The sequence below is a fragment of the Mesocricetus auratus genome, unplaced genomic scaffold, assembly GCF_017639785.1.
Source record: "Mesocricetus auratus isolate SY011 unplaced genomic scaffold, BCM_Maur_2.0 Super-Scaffold_2245, whole genome shotgun sequence".
In the NCBI taxonomy this organism is placed as follows: Eukaryota; Metazoa; Chordata; class Mammalia; order Rodentia; family Cricetidae; genus Mesocricetus; species Mesocricetus auratus.
The window spans coordinates 974,140-996,691 of record NW_024429180.1 but is presented as its reverse complement, the minus strand read 5'-3'; the positions used below and the strand labels follow the sequence as shown (position 1 = coordinate 996,691).

General features: G+C 37.0%; 1 protein-coding gene across 3 annotated transcripts in view; it reads right to left on the bottom strand.

Moving 5' to 3' along the window:
* The window catches only part of Nalcn (sodium leak channel, non-selective), a 276,716-nt gene that overhangs the window by 206,256 nt on the left and 47,908 nt on the right, over positions 1–22,552 (bottom strand). For all 3 annotated transcript variants that reach the window (XM_040739426.1, XM_040738674.1, XM_040739071.1), the window contains exon 7: positions 17,840–17,994. In XM_040739426.1, the coding sequence (XP_040595360.1) occupies positions 17,840–17,994 (155 nt within the window). The remainder of the gene's footprint in view (positions 1–17,839; positions 17,995–22,552) is intronic.

The window sequence follows — 22,552 nt, the reverse complement described above, 5'->3', positions numbered from 1 at the left end:
TTAATTTTCCTAGACATTTGTGAATACTTTATTGACACACAAACTATTCAAGGAATTTCCTCCTTTTAGCCTCCCTTTAGGGCTTTCTCAGTATCAGCCAAGGTAAAAATTTTTGAGGGGATGTCAAATTGTTTTCTATTATAAGTGGAAAAGTATTTCACCTAATATTTAGAATTTTTCTGGGTTATAAAGTTTACTTCCATTTGTTTTATTATGCAAACAAAACTATTTCAAAGGAAAAATTATTTTGTAAATAACAATGTTTGATGTCGGTAACCTGTGTAAATGAAGATTGACAGGATGACTTTATGAGCTTCAGACAAACAAATTTAATTTGGAGATGCTATGGATGTGAGGAAACACAGCATTTTGATCTAGCACACTTGTTTGGAATTGGTTCTATCGTCTACACATTACAAGTGACCACAGTTAAATTTATTCAAGGACAAAAATATCCATCTTGAAGTCGTGAGATACTCAGAAAAAAATACCTTCTGAACTAAAAAGATTTAATAATGTGAAAAGACTACGCTATATTTAATTTCAAATTTTTAAGAACACGAAACCTATAATTTTGATAATGTTTCCTGTTCTGGTGTTCTTGTTATATGCCATAAGAGTTCCTGGAATGTATGTGTTTTACTCATGTATTGAAACAAAACATTTTAAATAAGTAAGACCCAGGAGTGGTGCAATTGTGCATTATTCAATTTCCATGAGTTTGTAGGGTTTCTGTAATTTGTGTTGTTGTTGAACCGTAACTTTACAGCATGATGGTCTGATAAGATACATGGAGTTATTCCAGTGTTTTTGCACCTGTTGAGGTTTGATATGTTGTCAAGTATGTAGTTGATTTTTGAGAAGGTTCCATGTGGCGCTGAGAAGAAGGTATATTCTTTTGTGTTTGGATGGAATGTTCTATAGATGTCTGTCAAACCCAATTGGGTCATAACTTCTATTAGGTCCTTTGTTTCTTTGTTAAGTTTCTGTCTGGTAGTCCTGTCTAGTGATGACAGGGGTGTGTTGGAGTCTCCCACTATAAGTGTATGAGGTTTTGTGTGGTTTGAGTTTTAGTAATGTTTCTTTTATGAATGTGGATGCCTTTGTGTTTGGGGCATAGGTGTTTAGAATAGAGACTTCATCTTAGTGGATTTCTCCTGTGATGAATATGAAATGACCTCCTTCATCTCCTTTGATTGATTTCAGTTTAAAGTCTAGTTTGTTAGATATTAGGATTGCTACCCCTGGTTGTTTCGTGGGTCCATTTGATTGGAAAATCTTTTCCCAACCCTTAACTCTGAGGTAACATCTGTCTTTGAAGCTGAGGTATGTTTCTTGTATGCAGCAGAAGGATGGATTCTGTCCTCGAATCCATTCTGTTAGCCTGTGCCTTTTTATGGGCGAATTAAGACCATTAATATTGAAGGATATTAATGACCTTTGATTGATCATTCTTGTTTGTTTGGGAATGGTTGTTGTTGGTGAAATTGTATGTGGACTTTCACCCCTTTTCTCTTTTGGCTGTTGGTAAAGTGGGATTATCTATTGCCTATGTTTTTCTGGTTGTAGTTAACTTCCTCGGATTGGAGTTTTTCTTCTAGAACTTTCTGTAGGGCTGAGTTAGTGGATATGTATTGTTCAAATCAAGTTTTGTTATGGAATATCTTGTTTTCTCCATCTATACTGATTGAAAGCTTTGCTGGGTATAGTAGTCTGGGCTGGACTCCGTGGTCTCTTAGTGTTGGTAGAATATCTATCCAGCACCTTCTGGCTTTCAGAGTTTCCATGGAGAACTCAGGTGTAATTCTTATAGGTTTGCCTTATATGTTATTTGAACGTTTTTCTTAGCTGCTCTAAGTATTCTTTCTTTACTCTGTATGCTTGGGGTCTTGATTATTATGTGGTGAGAGAACTTTTTTTGTGGTCCACTCTATTTGGTATTCTGTAAGCTTCTTGTACCTTCATTGGCATGTCTTTCTTTAGGTTGGGAAAGTTTTCTTCTATGATTTTATTGAGTATGTTTTCTGCCCCTTTGATTTGGGTATCTTCACATTTTTCTATACCTATTATTCTTAGGTTTGGTCTTTTCACAGCGTCCCATATTTCCTGGATGTTTTGTGTTAGGGATTTATTGGACTTAAGATTTTCTTTGGTCGATGAATCTATTTCTCCTAGTGTGTCTCCAACACCTGAGATTCTCTCTTCCATCTCTTGTATTTTGTTGGTTATGCTTGCATCTGTAGTAACTGACTGTTTCCCCAGTTTTTCTATTTCCAGCCTTCCTTCAGACTGACTGTGTTTCTTTTTTATTGTCTCCATGTCAGCTTTCAACCCTTGCACTGTTTGAATTGTTTCTTGTAATTTTTGCTTCGTGCTTTCCTCCCTTTCTTACATTTGTTGGATTTTTTTGGTTTGTTTTTCTTCCATTTCTTTAAGGGATTTTCTCATATCTTCTTTGAGGGCCTCTACCATTTTCATGAATGTTTTTTTAAGGTCATTCCCTTCTGCTTCATCTGCATTGGCGTGTTCAGGTCTTGCGTGTAGAATCTCTAGGCTCTGGTGGTGTCTTATTTGTTTTCCTGTTGCTGAGTGTGTTCTTTTATTGCCTCTTTCCCATCACTTTTTTCAGTGTGTGTAGAAAGATCCTCTTCCTCTCCTGGTGGGTAGGTGTCCTGGGCTCCCTTTCTGGGGGTGCAAGCAAATCCAATACTCTCTGTCCTCTCCTTTCTGTCCTCTGCCCTGAGTGCAGGCAGAAGAAGACTGGCTCTCTCTGAAGGCTCCTTGATGCTTGGTCGACCATCTGGGGGTGAGTCGACATGGCTGTGGTCCCCAGGCCTGGAAATCCAAGAGAGGGTGAGTGGGAAGAATTCGGGTCTAAGATGGGGACCCGGAGCTCACTTTGGCCCTCTGCCCTGAGTGTGGGCAGAAGTGGATCAGCTCTCTCTGCAGTCTCCTGGTGGCTTGGTTGTCCGTCCGTGGGTGAGCCGACCTCGCTGTAGTCCCCAGGTCAGGAGAAGACACACTTGTGTGTACAGATTCATTTATTCCATAGAATAAGATCTGACTATACATAACACAAGTAGGAAACAAGGCTGAATTTAGGTGACTTTGAGTATATGGATTTGAATATAAAGAAATATGTCAACATATTATTTTTATTTGGAATTTGAAATTTAGGAAGATAAACTGCAATTTCTTTTTTTAATCTCTAAAAATTAACAAAACATACATGTGAGTAGTTTGTCTGTATGTATGTTTGGGTACCATGTGTGTGCCTGGTGCCCAGTGAATCCAAAAGAGGGTGTCAGGTACCAAGACCTGGAATTACAGACTGCTGCAAGCTACTTTGTGGGTGCCTCGAATCAAGCTCTTTGGAAGAGCAACAAATACTCTTAACAGCTGAGCCATCTCTCCAGTTCCCAGTAACATTGCTTTTATTTATAAGATCAAGACTAATCAGATATCCATCCTATTCCTCCAATTCAGAAGTATTTAGTTTTCTCAAAGGTGGAGAAAATTAAATATCTGTGTATTTGTAATGCCATAGGTTCATTATATGCACTGCTGAGATTTATAGGGACATTTTCACATAAGTGTGCAATGCATTTTGTCCATGTTCATCTCATATCCCTTGATAGTCCTTTCTCTCCCCTCCTGTTATCTCCCATGTGTTCCACACAGCTCAGCTTCTGCTATGCTATAATACATGCATTCATGATTTTATGTGCCTCCATTAACTCTAGAAGCCTGATGTAGCAGATAATGCTACACAGTAGAGATCTTGCTGTATGCTATTATCTCCAGCAACAAAAAAATCTGGGTGGGAATGAATAAGGATCCTATTTTTATAACTACTAGATGACTTCTTTCAAGACAGCAATTACCAGGAATGGGCCATTACCAGTCCTTTCTGGTTCTTGGAATCTGTCTCAGGAGGATTTGCATTATTGACAGAGGTTTGCTTCCAGAGCTCACATCCTTCTATTTTCTGTTAGATGCCTGGGATAAACTTGCTCATTGTTACATTTGTTTTTACAAGGAATAAAGCTGTCAAAACTTCTTTTTTTTAGTACAACTCTTTCTTAGTAACAATCCCTTGGCACAAATCTTCTCCACGTTGGTAGAACTCTCCCAGTGTTAAAAGGAAGGGCATCTGAAAAATTGTACAGAACAAGGCTGCCAATTTGTCAGTCACAGTATGAGTTCTTGCACCATGTGACAGGATCAATGGCATGGTAAAACCATTTGATTATGTATCATCTTTAATTATATACTACATTTTTCCTTGAAGGATTGACTTTCTATAAACCTCAGTTACTGGCTACACCAAAAATGTTCTCTGTCCATCCATCCATTGTTTTATGATGGTATGCATATCTACAAGAGAGATCAACTATCAAAAGGCACGCAGAAGAGTATACACTATGGATAAATTAATAAATGCATTGATTTCACAATGTATGCCAAACACAGTCTAAATGTAGGTGAACTGCAGCTCTAACACACAGACTTGGGTATTGTGAACCCAACGAGGGAACCTGTCCTTTCCTATGCCTGGCACAATGCAGGCCATGAAGTCATATTTATTCTGCATCCCACCATGCAATGGCGTAGGCACTGCACTCACAGCTATTCAAACTTCTCTGCACATGTTGCACACAGTCTGATGCTGCCTTGGCTTTCTTCTTTCCTCTTAGATTCTAAGTCTTAGATTTTGCAGACGAATCACAGAAAACTACAACCTAATTATCCCCTCTAGCTGTCTGGCTAGGACAAAGGGTGGTTATATTAAAGAGGTCTCATACTTTGACACGATTTGTGTTCCTTATCGTATCATCTGTTCTAATCTTACAAAGCTTTATAAAAGTTAGCTACCAACACCACCAAAAATTAGCTCATGGTATTCCTTTTAATCTAAGGAGAAGAAACGTTTGTTCTTACCAGAAGTACCTCTATGTATATACTCTAAGTAGCTAATGGAGAAGGCAATGGGAGAGAGAAATGAGGGGTGAGAGGGAGCAGGATGCACATAGGATGGAATGTGAACTGTCATAATCCAGCAGAGGAGAGACAGACAGACAAATGTGATATAGTTTTGAGAGATCAGTGAGAAGCCTGTGTGAAGGTCGACCTTGACTGTCAACTTGATTAGTTGAGAGATACCTGGAGAGACTAATAAAGTCTATCTCTGGGTATGTCTACAAGGTTAATTTTTAGAGAGGATTAACCAAGTCCTTCCTTGATTGCAGACAGCATTATCCAGGAAGCCTAGGCCATCATGAAGAAATATGCTTTGCTATGACCTCCATATAGGGTGGGCTGAAACCCCCAAATCCACCTGTAAGCCAAACTAATACTTTCCTCTTCTTCCTGTGATCATGCCAGGTATTTTGTCATATAGGTGAAAACAAACAAACTCTAACACTTTGAATCATATCTTTTAGAGGCAGTAGAGAGGTTTTCCTGCATGGAAGAGAGTAGACTCGTGGTGTTCAGTAAAGTACAGAATGCATAGAGAATATGTTGTTATTTTCCTCCAATAATTATAGATATTTAAAACTCAGACTCTATACCTGCACATCGGTGCTGGGGTTGAACTCAGAGCCTTGAGCATACTAAGCAATTACTTTATCAACTGACCTACATCCTCCACACATTCTTAAAATGGCAGGGTGAAAAATTCCTCTAATCATTTTAGCAAGTAAATGTTATTTATTCTACGAAATATGCACATGTCCCTTGACCTAATTGTTTCCTATTGTGATAAAGACCATGACTAAAAGCAACTAGAGAAGGAAAGGGTCCATTTTCTCTTACTCTTCTGGGTAACAGTCTCCACTGATGAAAGTCATGGCAGGAACTCAAGGCTGGAACCTGGAGGCAGGTACTGAAGCAGGTACTGGCTTGTTCCTCGTTGCTTACTTAGTTTGGTTTCTGACACAACCCAAGGCCATCTGCTTCTGGATGGCACAGCTTCTAGTGAGATGAACCCTCCCGCATCAACAATTAATGAAGAAAATGTCTCCATAGACTTATCTACAAGATGGTCTTATGGAGACATTTTCATGATTGAGGTTCCCAGATGATTCCAGCTTGCATCAAATTGACAAAACTTAACAGGAAGAGTCTCTGACCTGTGGATTCTTTCACATGTGCTCATTTTACAGCCTGTAGGTCTCATGTAGTCAGAGATAGTTATGAATGCAGTCCAATACAATTTATTCTTCTTAATTGAATTACATGATTCTTGAGAATAAACTTTGTAGATACCAATGTCATATTTAAATGTTTAGGCCTCTTGTAGGCATCTATTTTAAACAGTGTTTCTGCATGTACACAGGAGTATTATGTATGCCCAGTCCAGAACTGCTTAGTGTGGTCAGTACTGAAAGATACTTAAATGTCTCTCAGTGGGAGAGGATTTAACAAAAAAATTACAATATTTGCAAAAAAATGAAGAAGAAAGGAAGGGTGAGGGGGATGAGGAAGAGAATGTATGTGTCAGTTTATTATAAATTCTATTTTAATATTTATATTTTAAAAAGATATAAAACACTAATTTTAAAACACTAAATACTGCAAGCATGTATTATATCATGAAAATGACTATCACTTTCCCTCCTTGTATCCACTTTGCACATGCCCTTCATTATCTGCTAAAGACTCCTTCCAGCAGCTGTATTTTCTAACCCATTCAACAGGAACTCTTGAACAGCTGCTGGATGGGGACAGTGACTTTCCCCACTCTTCATTTGCATTTGCAACATCTACCTAATAACATCTTCCTCTTTAACATTTAGAGTAGTACCTAAACATCTAACTTCAGTTAAGTAGGTCTGTGATCATTTGAGAATCTAGTGGAACCCAGACTTCCTTGTGCCTGCAACCCATCTCAAACAGGGTGGTAACCTGTACCTCATACTTCCTGAGGGGTTTTCACAAGTATTGTTATTGTGAGTTTCATGACCAATATTGTTCTATATTCAAAAGAAATATGTTGGGTTTTCCTTGTCCCACGAGAAGCAATTTCATAATTGTCAGATTAAAGGAAGCACAAATGCTTTGGATTCTTAGATTTCATTATCCTAGCTTTTTCTTCCAAATGTATCCTTTATAGAAATCAATAATTAATTGCAGTGGTAACACTAAATGTAATGACAAATGCGGGAAAAATCACCTTTTGGTGCCTTTTGTGAAAGCAATAAAAATCTCAATTACATGTTCTATAAATTAGTCTTGAGTTCAGCTTTTTATATAAATGCAGTAGAATCATACAGTAAAATCATAGCTATATAATCAATTCCTGGTTTCTATCCACTCATAAAGTGATTCATATCTGGTATCATGCAGAGCACTGTGAAATATAGTTTAACCACATTGAAATCTGAGAATCAGTCTTTTAGCAGCAGCATCAAGAAAGTTCAATTTATAGTCTATTATGGTATGATTCAAGATAATTTGTTTTTATCATATTATATATTCTTATTTAATATCAGATGTACTACGAGATAAATTACCATAATAATAGAATGCCAACCACATCCTACATCAGAACTGCAGCATTAGTCCTACATGGGAGGATTCATTATCCTTATTTTGTGAGATATACAGGTGTTTTCCAGCACGGAACACTCCTGTGATGAAAACAATCACTAGTGCTTCTTAATGGTATTTAATATAATTGATTTATGGCTTTTATGGAGAGTTGAGTTCATTTTATGGTCAATACTCCCAAAGACAAAGAAGCAAAACATCATAGTGAAAATATATTTCTCCCTGTGGAGGGAACACAGTCCCTTCAGAACACATAGCCACCTTGTACAGAAGGAACTTGAGAATCAGAAAATCTGGTAGACTCAGTCACTCCCTAATTTCTTCCATTTTCTTGAAATGCCCAATTTAGTTATTGATTGGCCCTCCTTTATACTTGTGCAAGCATCCAGTGAAGCAGGCAACTGGTAGCTTATATATCTGGTACTTTAAGAAAGATGTCCATAAGGAAAACTTGGAGGGTTTTTTTTCCTTTACTAAGAAGGATAATTAGATAGATATTCTTTATGTGATATGCTTAATAAACTAATTAAAAATAATTATGAATGAGTATTGTTAATTGCATTATAATAATTTAGAAAATAAAATTATTAGCTATAAGAGCTCCCTGGTTGAGTTTTTTGGGTTGCTTAAGTATACTATCCTATCATCATAAATAATGATATTAGGACTTCTTCTTTTCCAACTTGTATTTCCTTGATTTCCTTTAACTGTCTTATCACTCTAGCTAGAATGTCAAGCATCATATTAATAGATATGGAGAAAGTGGACAACATTGTCCTGTTCCAGATTTAATTATCTATCATCTGTCTGTCTGTCTGTCTGTCTATCTGTCATCTATCATCTATTATTTATATATCATCTTCTATCACCTATTATTCATCCATCTAACATCTATATCTATTATCACCTATCTATATTTCTATTTTCCTATCTATGTACCCCATAATTTAAAAATAATATGCTTGTTAAAATATACCATATAATAGGTTTTCTTATTTTCCACACTGTCTCATACATTCCTGCCCAAGGTGCTTACCATCTCATTTTTTATCAGAGCATCATATATTTTGTTACCAGTGTCTCTAGTCCTTGTATGCTGTCAGACTCAATCGTTTACCTTACGAAACTACAGTGCCCACAGGAACATACTTCACAACTTTAGATCTAATTCTGACACATACTACTAGGGCCCTGCATATCACAGATACCATATCCATTAATTTGCCCAATTATGTATTAAACAAATGGACCCATACTAAGCATATATAAACTAAACATGTGCACACTCTTGGTATAATCATTATTTCCTGGACAATGTGGTATACAACCACTCACATAACATTTAGATTATGTCAGACACAATAGATAACGAAGGTAACATAGAGATGATGTAAAATTCATGGAGAATGTGGGCAGGTTATGTACAAATATACAACTTGTGCACTTAAGGATTTTGGTACTGTGGGGGTCCCTGCAACCAATGCATAATGACACTGAGAGGTGACTACGTAAGAACTCACTGTCACACAGGACACAAAGGACTACCTTTGAGCCAGAAATCAACAACCTCGCCAAACAGGAATCATTGGTTTTCTATTGTAGAATATTATTTTAAGATGTTCTACATTGGTTTATGCTGTGGATCAAAGATGTGTTGCATTCTTTCATACTGCATTTGTTTAACTCTGTGAAGCTGTGTTACTGTGCCTGTTCGAAAAACATCTGATTGGTCTAATAAACAGCTGAACTGCCAATAGCAAGGCAGGGGAAAGGATAGACAGGGCTGGCAGGCAGAGAAAATAAATAGGAAGAGAAATCTGAGAGGAGAAGGTCTGGGAGTGAGGGAAGGAGGAGGACTCAGTTACTCAGATACACAGAAAGCCATGGAGTAAGAAGTAAAGAAAGATATACATAAATAGAAAAGGGTAAAAGTCCAGAGGCAAAAGATAGATAGACATAAGTTTAGAAAAGCTGGCAAGAAACAAGTCAAGCTAAGCCAGCCATTTGTAGGAAATAATGTCTCCATGTGTGATTTACTTCGGAGCTGGGTGTCGGGCCCCACAAAGAGTAAGGAGCAGAGCCAAAAGAGTAAAAAGTAAAAAAGCAAACAGCAGTTTTCAGTGGATATTGCTCCTGTTCACATACATCCCCTGACCTAAAGACACCACACTAGAGAATAAGGCACAGATATCTAGAGACCACTATATTGGAGGACACATCTTGTCCATCACCAAGGTAAGATTTTGTCATGAACTGGCTGTCTCAGCAAGCCACGGGCACAGAGTTCTTTGCAACCAAGTTCATAGTTTATTAGTTTGTAGCCCCAGAGCAGTGCTTTCACTTGACCACCAAAACAGCAACCTTGACTCTTAATTCCTGTCTCATTCTCTTCATTTATGGGATAGGAATAGGCATACCTTATGGTTTGTTTTGAGAACTAAAACACAATGAATGGATGACCCTTCTCCAGCTGTCCATCATGTAATAAGCAACCAATGAATGATAACGGTGGTTGTAGTAAATGATGATAGTAATTACAAAAATATACTCAGACAATTAGTCACTGACACAACACAGTGTTTACTGTGATTTATCTTTGATTGTTATATTTAAAGAACACAAAAATAGTCAACTATACACAGTGCACTTGGCACAAAGCACATTTTATTTAAATACCCTTTTAGAAACTCCTGATTTGTAATTTTCTCTTGCTTATGGACTTCCTTTGACATGGGTTGTTTTAATCAGATTCAATGTACTTTGGATATTTTATAATTGGGGTTTTATCCATTATGCTTATGGTTCTAAAGATTAATAGCAAAACATGCCCCTGTCTATCTACTCCCTAGGTGACTTTCTAGGGTGAGTTTTATCATCCAAACTCAAAATACTCTGTTTTTTTTCAACCTGAGTATGCAATTAACTGGGAGTTAAAGCCACCCCCCAGGGTAGCTTTGTACTGCTGTGCTGCATCAAATGTTGTACTTTTCCCCTGAGATATCATGACAAGTAAATTGCCCGTTAAATGGTATTTGCTATGATTTCTTACCCAAAGATGACAGAGTTAGTATTACTGTTTTCTAATTGCATGTCACATCTGTTTGGGCAATGGTCATTTGCAAAGGTGCCTTACCAAAAAATAAGTGGTGCGGAAGGTCTACTACAAAATTAAGAGTAAAACTCAGCCTTGCAAGTTGTCTTTTGAATTTTCTTCTTTAGTAAACAGGGACATGACTAGAAATGAGGCTTTAGGAAATAGAGTTAGAGTGACAGTCTATAAGCCCAGAGAGGTTATTCTGCAAATCTTTTCACTCTGTAATTGCAGCCACCATCCAATGTCTGCTAAACAGATTTTGGGATCTTCAGATGTATTCTTGCAATAATGTATAGTTCTCAGCATGGTGGGAAAGTAGAGACTCTGATACCTTAAAGTTCATGGGTTAATACCCTGGAGGGAAACATCCCAGTTAAGGGTCCTTAAGAATGAGACACAGAGGGGGGGGTGTTTAGTTATAGTGAAGATAATCAGAAACATCTACACATCAGTCACTGTGGGCCAAAGGATTTAGAGAAGCCAGAACAAACCACTGATGGCTGGAGACCAAGCCTGACATGGCCGTTCTCTGGCTTAGTGTCCTATTAAGTCAGCATTTCTTAGCCTGTGGGGTCACAACCCCTTTGGTGATCAAATGACCCTTCCACGGGGGTCACATATCAGATATCTTGCATATCATATATTTACATTATGATTCAAAACCATAGTGAAAGTACAGTTATAAAGTAGCAATGAAAATAATTTTATGGTTGGGGTCACCACATCGTAAGAAACTGTATTGAAAGGTCACAGCACTAGGAAGTGTGAGAACTACTACATCAAGTGTTCTGGAGCCCTGTGAAAGGAGAGTCTTGAAAAACTAAGGAAAGACAGGGGACATAGATTAAAATCTTTGGGATAGATGAAATTAAACAAGTGTGAGGCTGGATGAAACTAAAACGGATGAAACTAAAATATTCAGTGGTATGAGCTAAGAATTAACATGATTCTCAAGAGACAGAAAAAATTCATAGATGGGGATGAGTGAGAAATCAAGAATAATGCACACATGAAAACAAAAACAGATCCAGATCCAGAATCTACTTTCTTGAATGCAGTCCATAGATTACAAGTATGTGAAGTTTGGGATATTATTTAATTAGTTAACACAAACACATGGATGTTAAGAGTATTTCAGCCTCTTCCTTCTCTAGCCTTTCCTTTGCTTGAGGCACTAAATGATAACTATAGACCCAAGAGAATAAAGACAAGGCTCAAATGTGTTCACCTCAAGCCTCCTACATCCTGCCTTCCTCCCGAAGGTGCCACTTAGCAATTAACTAACACACAGATGCCGACATATTTCACCACCACTGTTCAAGTCTCTGGCTGTGGAAGGCCATTTGTAGCAGACATGATTCTGAGTGTACTTCCTAAGTTACTTCTCCTAGTAACCCTAGGAGACAGGTGTGTCACAAATTCATGGCAAATTCAGATAGAAAACTGAGGCCATTTATTTCTGAAAATCACCTCCCTGGAATATAAAAAGCCACAATTCCCACTGTAATGCCATCTTCTTAACCACTATGCTTTTTGTAGTCTCTTCTGCAAAGAAGTCACCTTCTCATGCCATTTTCAGGTCCACTAAAGTAGACAGCATGCACAAACTCAGATATAATTATCAAAATTCCTTTTTTTCTTGGAGAAGTGTAATCAAGATTTCATGAGTTGATCTCAATACTATTACTCACACAGAGATGATTTGCTAATGTCATGACTGTAGCTAGCGTTATTTTGAGTTTTAAGTTATTTCCAAAGCATCCAAAGCATGTACTTATGGCTTTGTAATGCAGACTCATGCCAGTAGACATACATACATACATATATATATTTATATAACATATGATATATGCAATATATTATACAAATGATACATCAAATTTTACTTCCCATGACATGGACTTATTTATGGTACATCTTCCATTTTCGTTTTTAATCTACATAGTCATACTTTGTAATATTTACTTTATAATTTATAAATTCTTAAAGTGATAGATGAGGCTCATCATTAGTCATTATTAGTTGGCTGAATGTCTTCTGGAATGTAAGATTTATTCTGCCAAAACATCCCTAACCCACCCCTGTGTAAAGAAAGAGTTCCAAATAAAATTTAATTCCTAATAAAATATAATGCCTGATGAAATTTAATTTCTAAGATGAATAATAAAAGAATCAAGACCATGTATATAAACTGTGTTGGAAAGCATTTAAGATATATAATTCATTTAAAAGTATGTGTAGTTAAAAAAGAGGGATGTAATTAATCTTGGTAAATGAGTATAGATAAGTTCCATGGGTTAGTTTGTTTTTCTGTTAAAACACCCTGGCAAAATCAACTTAATTGGAAAAGGTTCTTATTTATTTATATGTTTTTTTTCTGGTCACAATATAGTTCAGGTTGAGGTGAGGGAGTTGGTCACATCTCATCAAGGAGTCTCACTGGCAATGTTGCAAGGTTGAGAGGCTCTCTGTCCTGATGTCACATATATTCCAGAAGGTTCTACACTCATCTAACTACTGATTCCTTCACTCAAATAGAGAACTATTCATGTCCTTGGAGTTACAACGTTCATTATTTCAAGATTTAATTTGTGCGTGTGTGTGTGTGTGTGTGTGTGTGTGTGTGCATGCCTTTTGGATGTGGGTGCTTAGAAGAATCCGTTGGATCCCCTGGAAATGGATGGTTATGAGCTTCTCACTGTGGTGATATGTGGTTTATGATCTAATTAAGCTTGCCTGGAGATCAGAATAAAAAGCTAGCAACAGTCATAGAGACCAGGCAGTGATGATACACACATCAGTCACACTAGTTATCCATAGATACTGGGCAGTGGTAGTACATGCCTTTGATCCCAGCACTAGAGAGGTATATAAGACAGGAGCAGGATCTCACACTTGGAATTCAGTCTCATGGCAATTAGTCTCCAGCCACGTTGGGGACAGGATCGCCCCAGCCTTGGTAAAGGTAAGAGCTCTTTGGTGGCTTGGCTGCTTTGCATTTCTGATCTTCAGCTTGAACCCCAATATCTGTCTCTTGGTTATTATTATTCATGTTACATCTCAACGCTGATGCTTCTAGATTTTCTGAAAGAACAGTAAGTCCTCTTAACTGCTGTGTTGTCTCTCCAGGCTCACCATCCACCCATCATTTAATAAGGCAGACACACTGGTGTGTCTGTTTCAGGTTCACATTAACCAGGATACTCTTCAGAAGTCTCCTATTAGACACCTCATCTTCTGATTTGTGGCATACAGTTAGAGGTGTTTCAAAGTCCTTATAGATGGAAACTGTTTTGTTTTGTTTTGTTTTGTTCTGTTTTTGATGGTCTCAGGGAACTGAAATATGATCTCATACATGCTTAGTAAGTTCTCTACCACTGAATTATATATCACTCTCCTTTTATTTTTGTTTAAGCTGCCTAGTTTGGCCTTACATTCACTCTGTAACTTCAGCTGGATTGGAACCAGGGTTCCTCCTGTCTCAAACTTTTGATAGTTGTGATTACAAGTCAGCACCACAGGGTTCAGCTTGAAAACTGAATTTTGTTTCTCAGTCTCTCTGGCGTTTGGGTGATTTATTTTTTGTTATTGCTTTTTACAATTTTCTACTTAGTGCTTTTGAATTCTTTATGTATTTCCAAATTTGAAGTTCTCAACATCATCAATAATAATAAAGCTATTTACAACAGAAATGTACATATGAATCAAAATCCAAGTCTTCTATGATAATTTGATTAGAACAAAGGGGAACCATGCTCCTTCAAAGTAATCGCAATTACTTTGCATGTCTAGGCACTTAACTATGTCTTAAATCCAGATGAATACAAAAAGACATGGTTATACATGTCTAAAATTTCTACACCTCGTTTGTAGGAAGGACTGTCTTTTTTTAAATTTCCTAAATGCTGCAGTGTGTATATTTGGTGTTATATTGTTTATGATCTAACAAAGCAACTGGAGATCAAAATGCAAAGCTAGCGACAGCCATAGAACTAGGCAGTGATGATACACTTCTTTAATTCCAGCAGCCATACTAGTTAGCCATAGAAGTAAGGCAATGGTGGCACATACCTTTAACCCCAGGACTCAGGAGATAAAGGCAGATGGATCACTGTGGGTTCAAGGCCACCCAGGGCTACATTGGAATAAATCAGTTTAAAAGAGAAACAGTTCACACAAAGGAGTTCTCAGCACTTTAATCCCAGCGCTACACATCTATATAAGATGGGAGCATGGATTTTAGTAGTCAGTCTCAGAGACATCTATATAAGATGGGAGCATGGATTTTAGTAGTCAGTCTCAGAGATTTATTCTTCAGCCACACTGAGGACAGGACAGTCCTTTCATCCTGAGGTAGAGGTAAGAGCAAATGGCTGGCTGCTTTGCTTCTCTGATCTTCAGCTTGAACCTCAGTATCTGTGTCTGGGTCATTTATTATCCATGTTACATGTGTATCTCTACTGAGATGCCTTATATCATGAAGAAGTTTTCCATTTCAGTCTAAACTGGGATGAACATTTAATTTTTTATATTAATTAATGTATTGATTCTTTTTGACTTTGATGTATATACATGTGTGGATGCTTGTGTATAAAGGTCAGAATTTGAACTTTGGATGTCTTCCTATATTATTGTACACTTTATTGTTTGAGAAAGGGTCTCTCAATAAAAAAGAAGTTTTCAATTTTCAACTAGGATGGCTGGCCAAGAGATCTCAAGATCTGTCTGCCTTATGCCTCTTTCTAAGGACTGGAATTGTAGTTATATATAGCTATGCCCAGCAATTTGTAAATCTTGGGGATTTAAACTCAGGTCCTTGTGCATTCACAGAAAACACTTTTTCACACTGAGTCATTTCTCAGGCCTAAACTATTTTGACTATCATACAAAGCCAACATTTTATCATCTAACCAATTGTTCAACAATGACAATGATATCAACCATTCTTTAGCAAAAGAAACAAACAGAACTGGGTGGTGTAGGCAACCACCTTTCATCCCAGTATTTGGGAGGCAGAGGCAGATGGAACTCTATGAGTTCCATGCCAAACTGGTCTTCAGACTGAGTTCCAGGACAGCCAGGACTGTTTCACAGAGAAACCATGTCTCGGAAAAAAAAGCAACAACAAAACAAAGCAGCAAACAGATCATATTAAGCTTGCATAAAAATAGAAGTCATGAGGGATACCATCAACAAATCAGACACCTGATTTTCTGTAGTGCTTTTCCACAAACTTGTTTTCATACCACTAGTCATTAATGTATGATGGAAGAACCATGAATCAGATATTGCAAAGGCCCCAGAGATAGGGAAAAAGAGCTTACTTAAATCCCACTGAGCAAAACAAGAGCAAAAGGACTGGTTTAACTGGGACTGCTGCCCCCCAAGGAAATTCCAAACTAGAACTGATCCTTTCCAGTTCCCTTCCTCCTGCCACACCCAGCACTCTTTATGAGATGTAGAGGTTGTACCTTTTACACACTGCGTCCTTCGTTGGTCACAGTGCAGAAAGGTGAACCAACTTGAATATAACTCTTCACTTTGGCAATGCAAAAGGTGTGGCATTGAAAATAGTCAAGGTATGATATATTTTAGCAATAAAATGTAGAAATTGGAGCTGTTAGCCATGTGATGGTGGTGCATGCCTTTAATCTCAGCACTCAGGAGGCAGAGGCAGGCAGATCTCTATGAGTTTAAAGCCAGTCTGGTCTGCAGAGTGTGTTCCAGGACAGCCAAGGCTACACAGAGAAGCCCCATCTTGAAAACAAACAAACAAACATTTAACAAAGAAAGGAAGGAAGGAAGGAGTTGGAGGTATTTTGTGCAAAGATGAGTTGTTGAATGTTGGTCACTTTGTATAGGAGATATAAGCACAACTATTAAATGCATGAGCTACATTCATTGATTCTAGTATGGCAGATGGGTCACTAGACCTTATCCCATTCAGTCTACATACATATGTGCATCTCATCTCTCACACAAATATCTGCTGATTCTTGCTTATTCTTGAAAGTCAGTATTGCCCTACGAGGCCTCTGTGCTTGTGAATTACAAGGACAGTCAGTCTTAAGATTAGTTGCAAAGATGAATTAACTTTGAATACAGTGACAATTGTTGGCTTCTAGATTTTTGTGAAATAGGAAACTATGTCATTTGGTCAAATGAAATGAATGATGAATGCCATATAGCTGTGATGTCAGAAATCAAGTTGAGGGCATACTAAAACATAAAAAACAAATTTAGAGACTTTTTGTAAAATTGACTTTAAAAGACATACCATAATGTGTTTTACAGTCCCAGTTCTGCAGAGAGTTATAGTTATGTCACTTAGCTAAATATCTTAATAATGCCAAGACCTTACAGATCTTTCCCGAAGTTCATAGTCCAGAGTTTGTTACACCATCCTGAAGCTTCTACACCCCTCCCTAACTATGGATCCCCCATTGCAATTCTTCACGTCAAAATCAAGAAAAAACTTGACTTTCAAAAAACATAACCCCCATTCATTATTAAAAATAATTTCAATAACAATTCTCAAAGTATAAAATACTTGTGTAGAACATATTTTGGTTTTAATAATTATATATGTGCATCTATAATGGAGTTATAATAAACAGAGTGGTGCTAACTAAGTGGTAATTCTGTTATGTAGGTAATGGCATATTCAGCACTTAACAGAGAAGACCAAGAGAAATATGCACATCAGTACACATATTCATGGATTAGCATTACCATTCTATGGGTTACATAGACTCGACATACACATATGTATTTAATTGGCTGTTTTCTGTTCTGGTTATTTCTCAGTTCCTGTAGTCACAAATGCCTCAATGTCGCTAATTTTGAGACTTACCTTGGCTGCTACTGTTAGCTACTAATGGAAGAAAGTCAAATCTTACTTGTCTTTGAGTCAGCAACCCTGAATCTTATTCATCAAGGAAATATTTTAAATGCTACAAATAAAACAAAATACTCTAAAATGACATCATTACCTCTATATAGATATATAACTGACTTTGCAGAGTCTGTATATTATAGCCTATAGAGGAAAATATAATATATGCATAGAATTAAATTTTGCATTTGTGTTTCTTTTATACTACTTGTCATAAAATATTATACAATTATATTTTCCATCTCATAAACATTATAAAATAGAAACTGAAAATATATTTTACCAGTAAGACAGACCTATCTCATTAAAGCCACTGTAGCCCAGCTCTTGCCTGCTAAGTCCCAGATCTTCCAAGTCCATGCATTTAAATCCTTGGGGGCACTGGTAGCCTTCTTCTAGCTCTGGGGAGCAGTGTGTATCTGGGATAGCTAAGCTATTCCAGGTTACATTCCTGTGAACAGAACATGAAAGTGTTAGATAAGTGTTGGTTGTAATAATAAATCATTTAATTATTCTTTATCAATAACTGCTGTATATGGACACAAACTGAGATTTATAATTTGTATGTGGCATGAACAAGAAGTAAAGGTTCTCAAATGATAATTAATCCATTCCCCTAGCACTAAAAGAATATTACCATATTCTTTCTTTTTTGTTTTTACCTGTTTGTGTGATTGCTGTTCTAATGAGAGAGAGAAAGAAAAGGCATGGAGTTTGGTAGTTGAGGAGGTTGAGAGATTCTGGGAGGAATTGGGGGATGGAAAACTGTGATCAGAAAACATTGTATGAAAAATTACTTAGGATAAAACTTAGAATAAAAGTATATGTATTTAAGTTTTATTAAGAAAGAACATTTCAATAATCAAATGAGTAGAGATGTAAAGGAATACTAATATAGGACTTTGTCATTCAAAACACTCCTATACTACTAGGCAAACATTTTATTACTCCTACTTTTAGTCAACATTAAGTGATGAAGGACTCTTTTTTTGTATACTACAATTGGGAAATCTTATAAATGATACTAGACCTCCTGGCATGTATATTCTTCTGCAGTTTAGAAGAGAACCAGAAAAATAAAGAGAAGTTGAAAGAAGAAAGCTCATTATTTTGGCAAGAGAAAACTTAGGAGGAGGTTTACTGATAGGTCTAAGAAAACTGAAGTCTTTTAGATGGATACTGTCACATTCTTCATCTTCTTATGGGACAGGCCAAAAATTAAGTTGTATATGAATTTGCTTATGTCATGGATTTCTCCATAGGTTCTAAAGTTATAACCAGAATGGGACTGAAGTTCTCATGCCAAGCCCGTGTATCATGTGGGGCTACTAATATTGGCTTGCAGAGGTCATAGTATGGGCTATGTAACTCTACAAACCTTCCAAATTGGGATTTTGTTGTGGAAATTGCCACCTGTTAATGCTTCTAGGGATTTCCTGAGTCCTTTAAGCCTACTTTAAGCTTTTGACAAAATAGAGGAAGCTATTTATTCTTGGATAACATATTTTCTTTAATAAATTCTGTATAATCTATTTGTCTTTTCTATCCAACTATTGACCTATCTACCTATCATCAATATATCATCTAACATTATTACCTATCTAGATACTTATCTATGTATCTTCTATCATCTCTCTATCTATCACTTATCTATCAATCATCTAATTATATACCATTTACCAATCATCTATTATCATCTATGATCTATCACCTATCTATAAATAATCTATTTGTATGTTTACCTCATGTATCTACCTACCATCTATCTATCTAACATATCTATTTATCTACCATCTATCTACCTATCACCTATGTCTATCTTCATCATCATCTATCTATCATCACCTATCATCTATCATCATTTGCATGTGTGTTTCTGTGTATACAAGTGCACATGTCTGTATAAGTGCCCACACACATATGTGTGCAGGTGGATGGTTGCTAGCAGCCAATGCCGGCTAACATCCTCAATTATTGTCTGTATCATTTTTGTGACAGGCTTTCTCACCGAGTCTAGAGATCACTGATTTGGACTGGCTGTTCAGCAAGCTCCAGGGATCTCGTATCTTTGCCTCCCCAAATCTGAGTTGAAGTCATTTTCTTAATAATGCCTAACTGTTTACATAAATGCTGTGAATCTAAACTCAGTTCCTCATACAGCAAGCAGCTTATTGATTGACCTATCTTCCCAACATCTCTTTAGTAAATGCTTCCAATTATTGCTACTTCCTCTTAGATGACACAATTCTCTAGAATCTAATATATAAGTGTAATCTCTGAACTGTTAGATACACATATGTACGTACATTATTTTACACAACACACACACAACATACACACACACACACACACATACACACACACAGCCCCTAATGCCTGCCGCAATTCTCAGCAATAATAAGGACCTTACTGTCCTCACATGTAATTCAGATAGTACATGTTTATTCCTGTAGGCTTTTCTCTTACCTAAAAATCTGCTATTTTTCTCTGTCTATACTTTCTCAGTGAGTAAATGGTTAAACAATCATTCAGGCTCTAATCACATTTTAAAAACATCCTTTGGCTCACATTTGAAAAAAAAAACAAGGCTCTCAGTGTGAAAATTACTACTTGGTTGAGTCAGAAAATATGGTTTTACACAGAAACATTAATTATTTCTTTCACATCACATTCTCATTTGTAGACAAATAATTCACCCTTTCGTAAGTCTAATCTGATGCTATTTTAGATTTGACACCTACAAAGTCAGTGCAGAATGGGAAATGGCCCTCAGGGTTTCAGAGTGAGGGTTTTTTTTTTCTAGGCTTTATCACAGCTCTCCATTTTCTGGTCATGTGATCAGATTCTAAGGATCTCTAAATTAAGTTATTTTCAGCTGAGAGATAGGAAAGCAATCCTCATGGAAAAGCATGTGTGAAAGGTACATAGAGTGACTAGGAGCCTAGCATACCATATTACAGATACTTTATTAAGTGTCTTTAAAATGATTACATTAGTTACACTAAAATATAACATCAATTTCATCATATATACATATTATAATAAAGATTTGGGCATATGATTCTGGAAGCATTTTGTTTACGGAACTGAGCAGCTGAGAGACACTGTGTATATGACCTACTTTGTCATTATTTATATTCAAGAAAGTCAGAGTGAAGGTCAGAGATGGAAAATGGCCTAGCTGACCTAAACCTTTCTAATTTCAGATTTCAAATTTAACGGCACTTTTTAAAAATTTGAAAATCATCACTCTTCCCCCATTTGAAAACGAAAAGTAACTGGATTTGAGTAGGTATTTGTGCATATTCTGGATCAGCAATTGATATGTGTAAAACCTCTCTGTGCCATCCTTTCTTTATCTGGAAGATGGTATTATCTTCCAGAATAAGGGTGAAAATATATGGGCTGAATTATCTGGTTCAGGATATAAAAATGGGCACAGGTTTAGTTGTCAATAACTATCACTGTTGGCCATTTGACATTTGTAGTCTGTAGATAATAACTATAGCTCTGACGCATGTTTCCCTAGCTACCTAATTTCAGGAACTGGGCATCCAATTCACCTTTCACAGGACATTTGAGTTTACATTTGATAATACACATTTCAGAAAATCATTGGGAACATATCTATCACTCAATAATAGTTATCTGTTATGATTAAGTTTTCAAAATATTATAGTTTCTTTTTTCTCTTCTGGCTTCCTTTCTTTTTCTGGCATATTTTATTGGTTCCCATTTTACAAAAAGCACTTATAGCACAGATAATTATTATAAATATTTATTTAGGTTTAGAAGCAGTAGATTTTAATCACATCATTTTTTCTTCCCTAAAAACACAATATGCTATTTGTACAATATTTATGCTACATTAAAATATGCAAGAGGCTATGTATACACTCTACCATTTTATGTGAAGGACGTGACTACTGGGGTCATTTACCTGTCTGTCTGTCTGTCTGTCTGTCTACCCACCCACCCACCCACCTACCTACCTACCTACCTACCACCTATCTAACCTATCTAGAGAGCAATCTGGAGCCAAATCATAATTATCAAGTAAAGACTACATTAAAAGCTGTAAATATGATTAAGGCAAAACCTTGAGCTCAGGTGATTATTTCGGATTGTGTGGGTGACCATTAGCCCTTATATGTGGGCAGAAAGACATGTGATGAATGGAATAAGGGCCCAAAGACTAGTGTAGCTCTGTTGATTACAGAAGGTTCACCCAAATTTCTTAGATCATCGTCCTGTAACTGGCTTCAACTACTGGACTATTCTCTGAGCTTGGATTGTGGCTTTCCTTTCTTTCTTAGTGATTTTCCCAGTTCAGTGTCAATCAGTCTTTCATTGTTCTTTCATCTTAGATGTCTTCTTAGAGTCTTAGAACTATATGTCCACGTGTGTATTAGGCTTCTCAGCTGCACCACAAGGGCCGTCAACCCAATAGGACCCAATGGGAAATCTGCTTCCTTCCCCAGAATCCACTTTCCTAGCAAATGAAAGCCGTGAACAAACTAAAGGATCCAGAGAGCCCTGAATCAGCCTTGAACACTACTTCTACCTCAAGGCTGTAAGTAGCAACCATAATCTCCAAAAACACCTCCTGAATATCTCAGGGGCTACATCAGTTCTATCTCTGCACAGATAGGAGTCAACTCTTCCTCTTCTCTCTGACTGCCCTGAATCCTACTCTTAGTTGTTTCCTTCTACTTGGTGCACAGCAGACAGATGCCATTACAATTCTATTAAGAATTGAAAACTTGAACATGATCAATAGCATCTAGGGCTTCCTGGGCAACAGAAAAGACATGGAAATTATGGAGTTATGAGAACAGAGGAACTCGGGATTCCAACACAATTAACAACAGCTTACGACTTTCTCCCTTCCCAAATATAACCCTACAATCCTCTAGAAACCTCACCAGAAACTCCATTTAGAGGGAAAGAACATGCACTAAGCCCCCGTTTAACCTCAGTAGCTCCTCACTGAACTGTATCAGTTATAA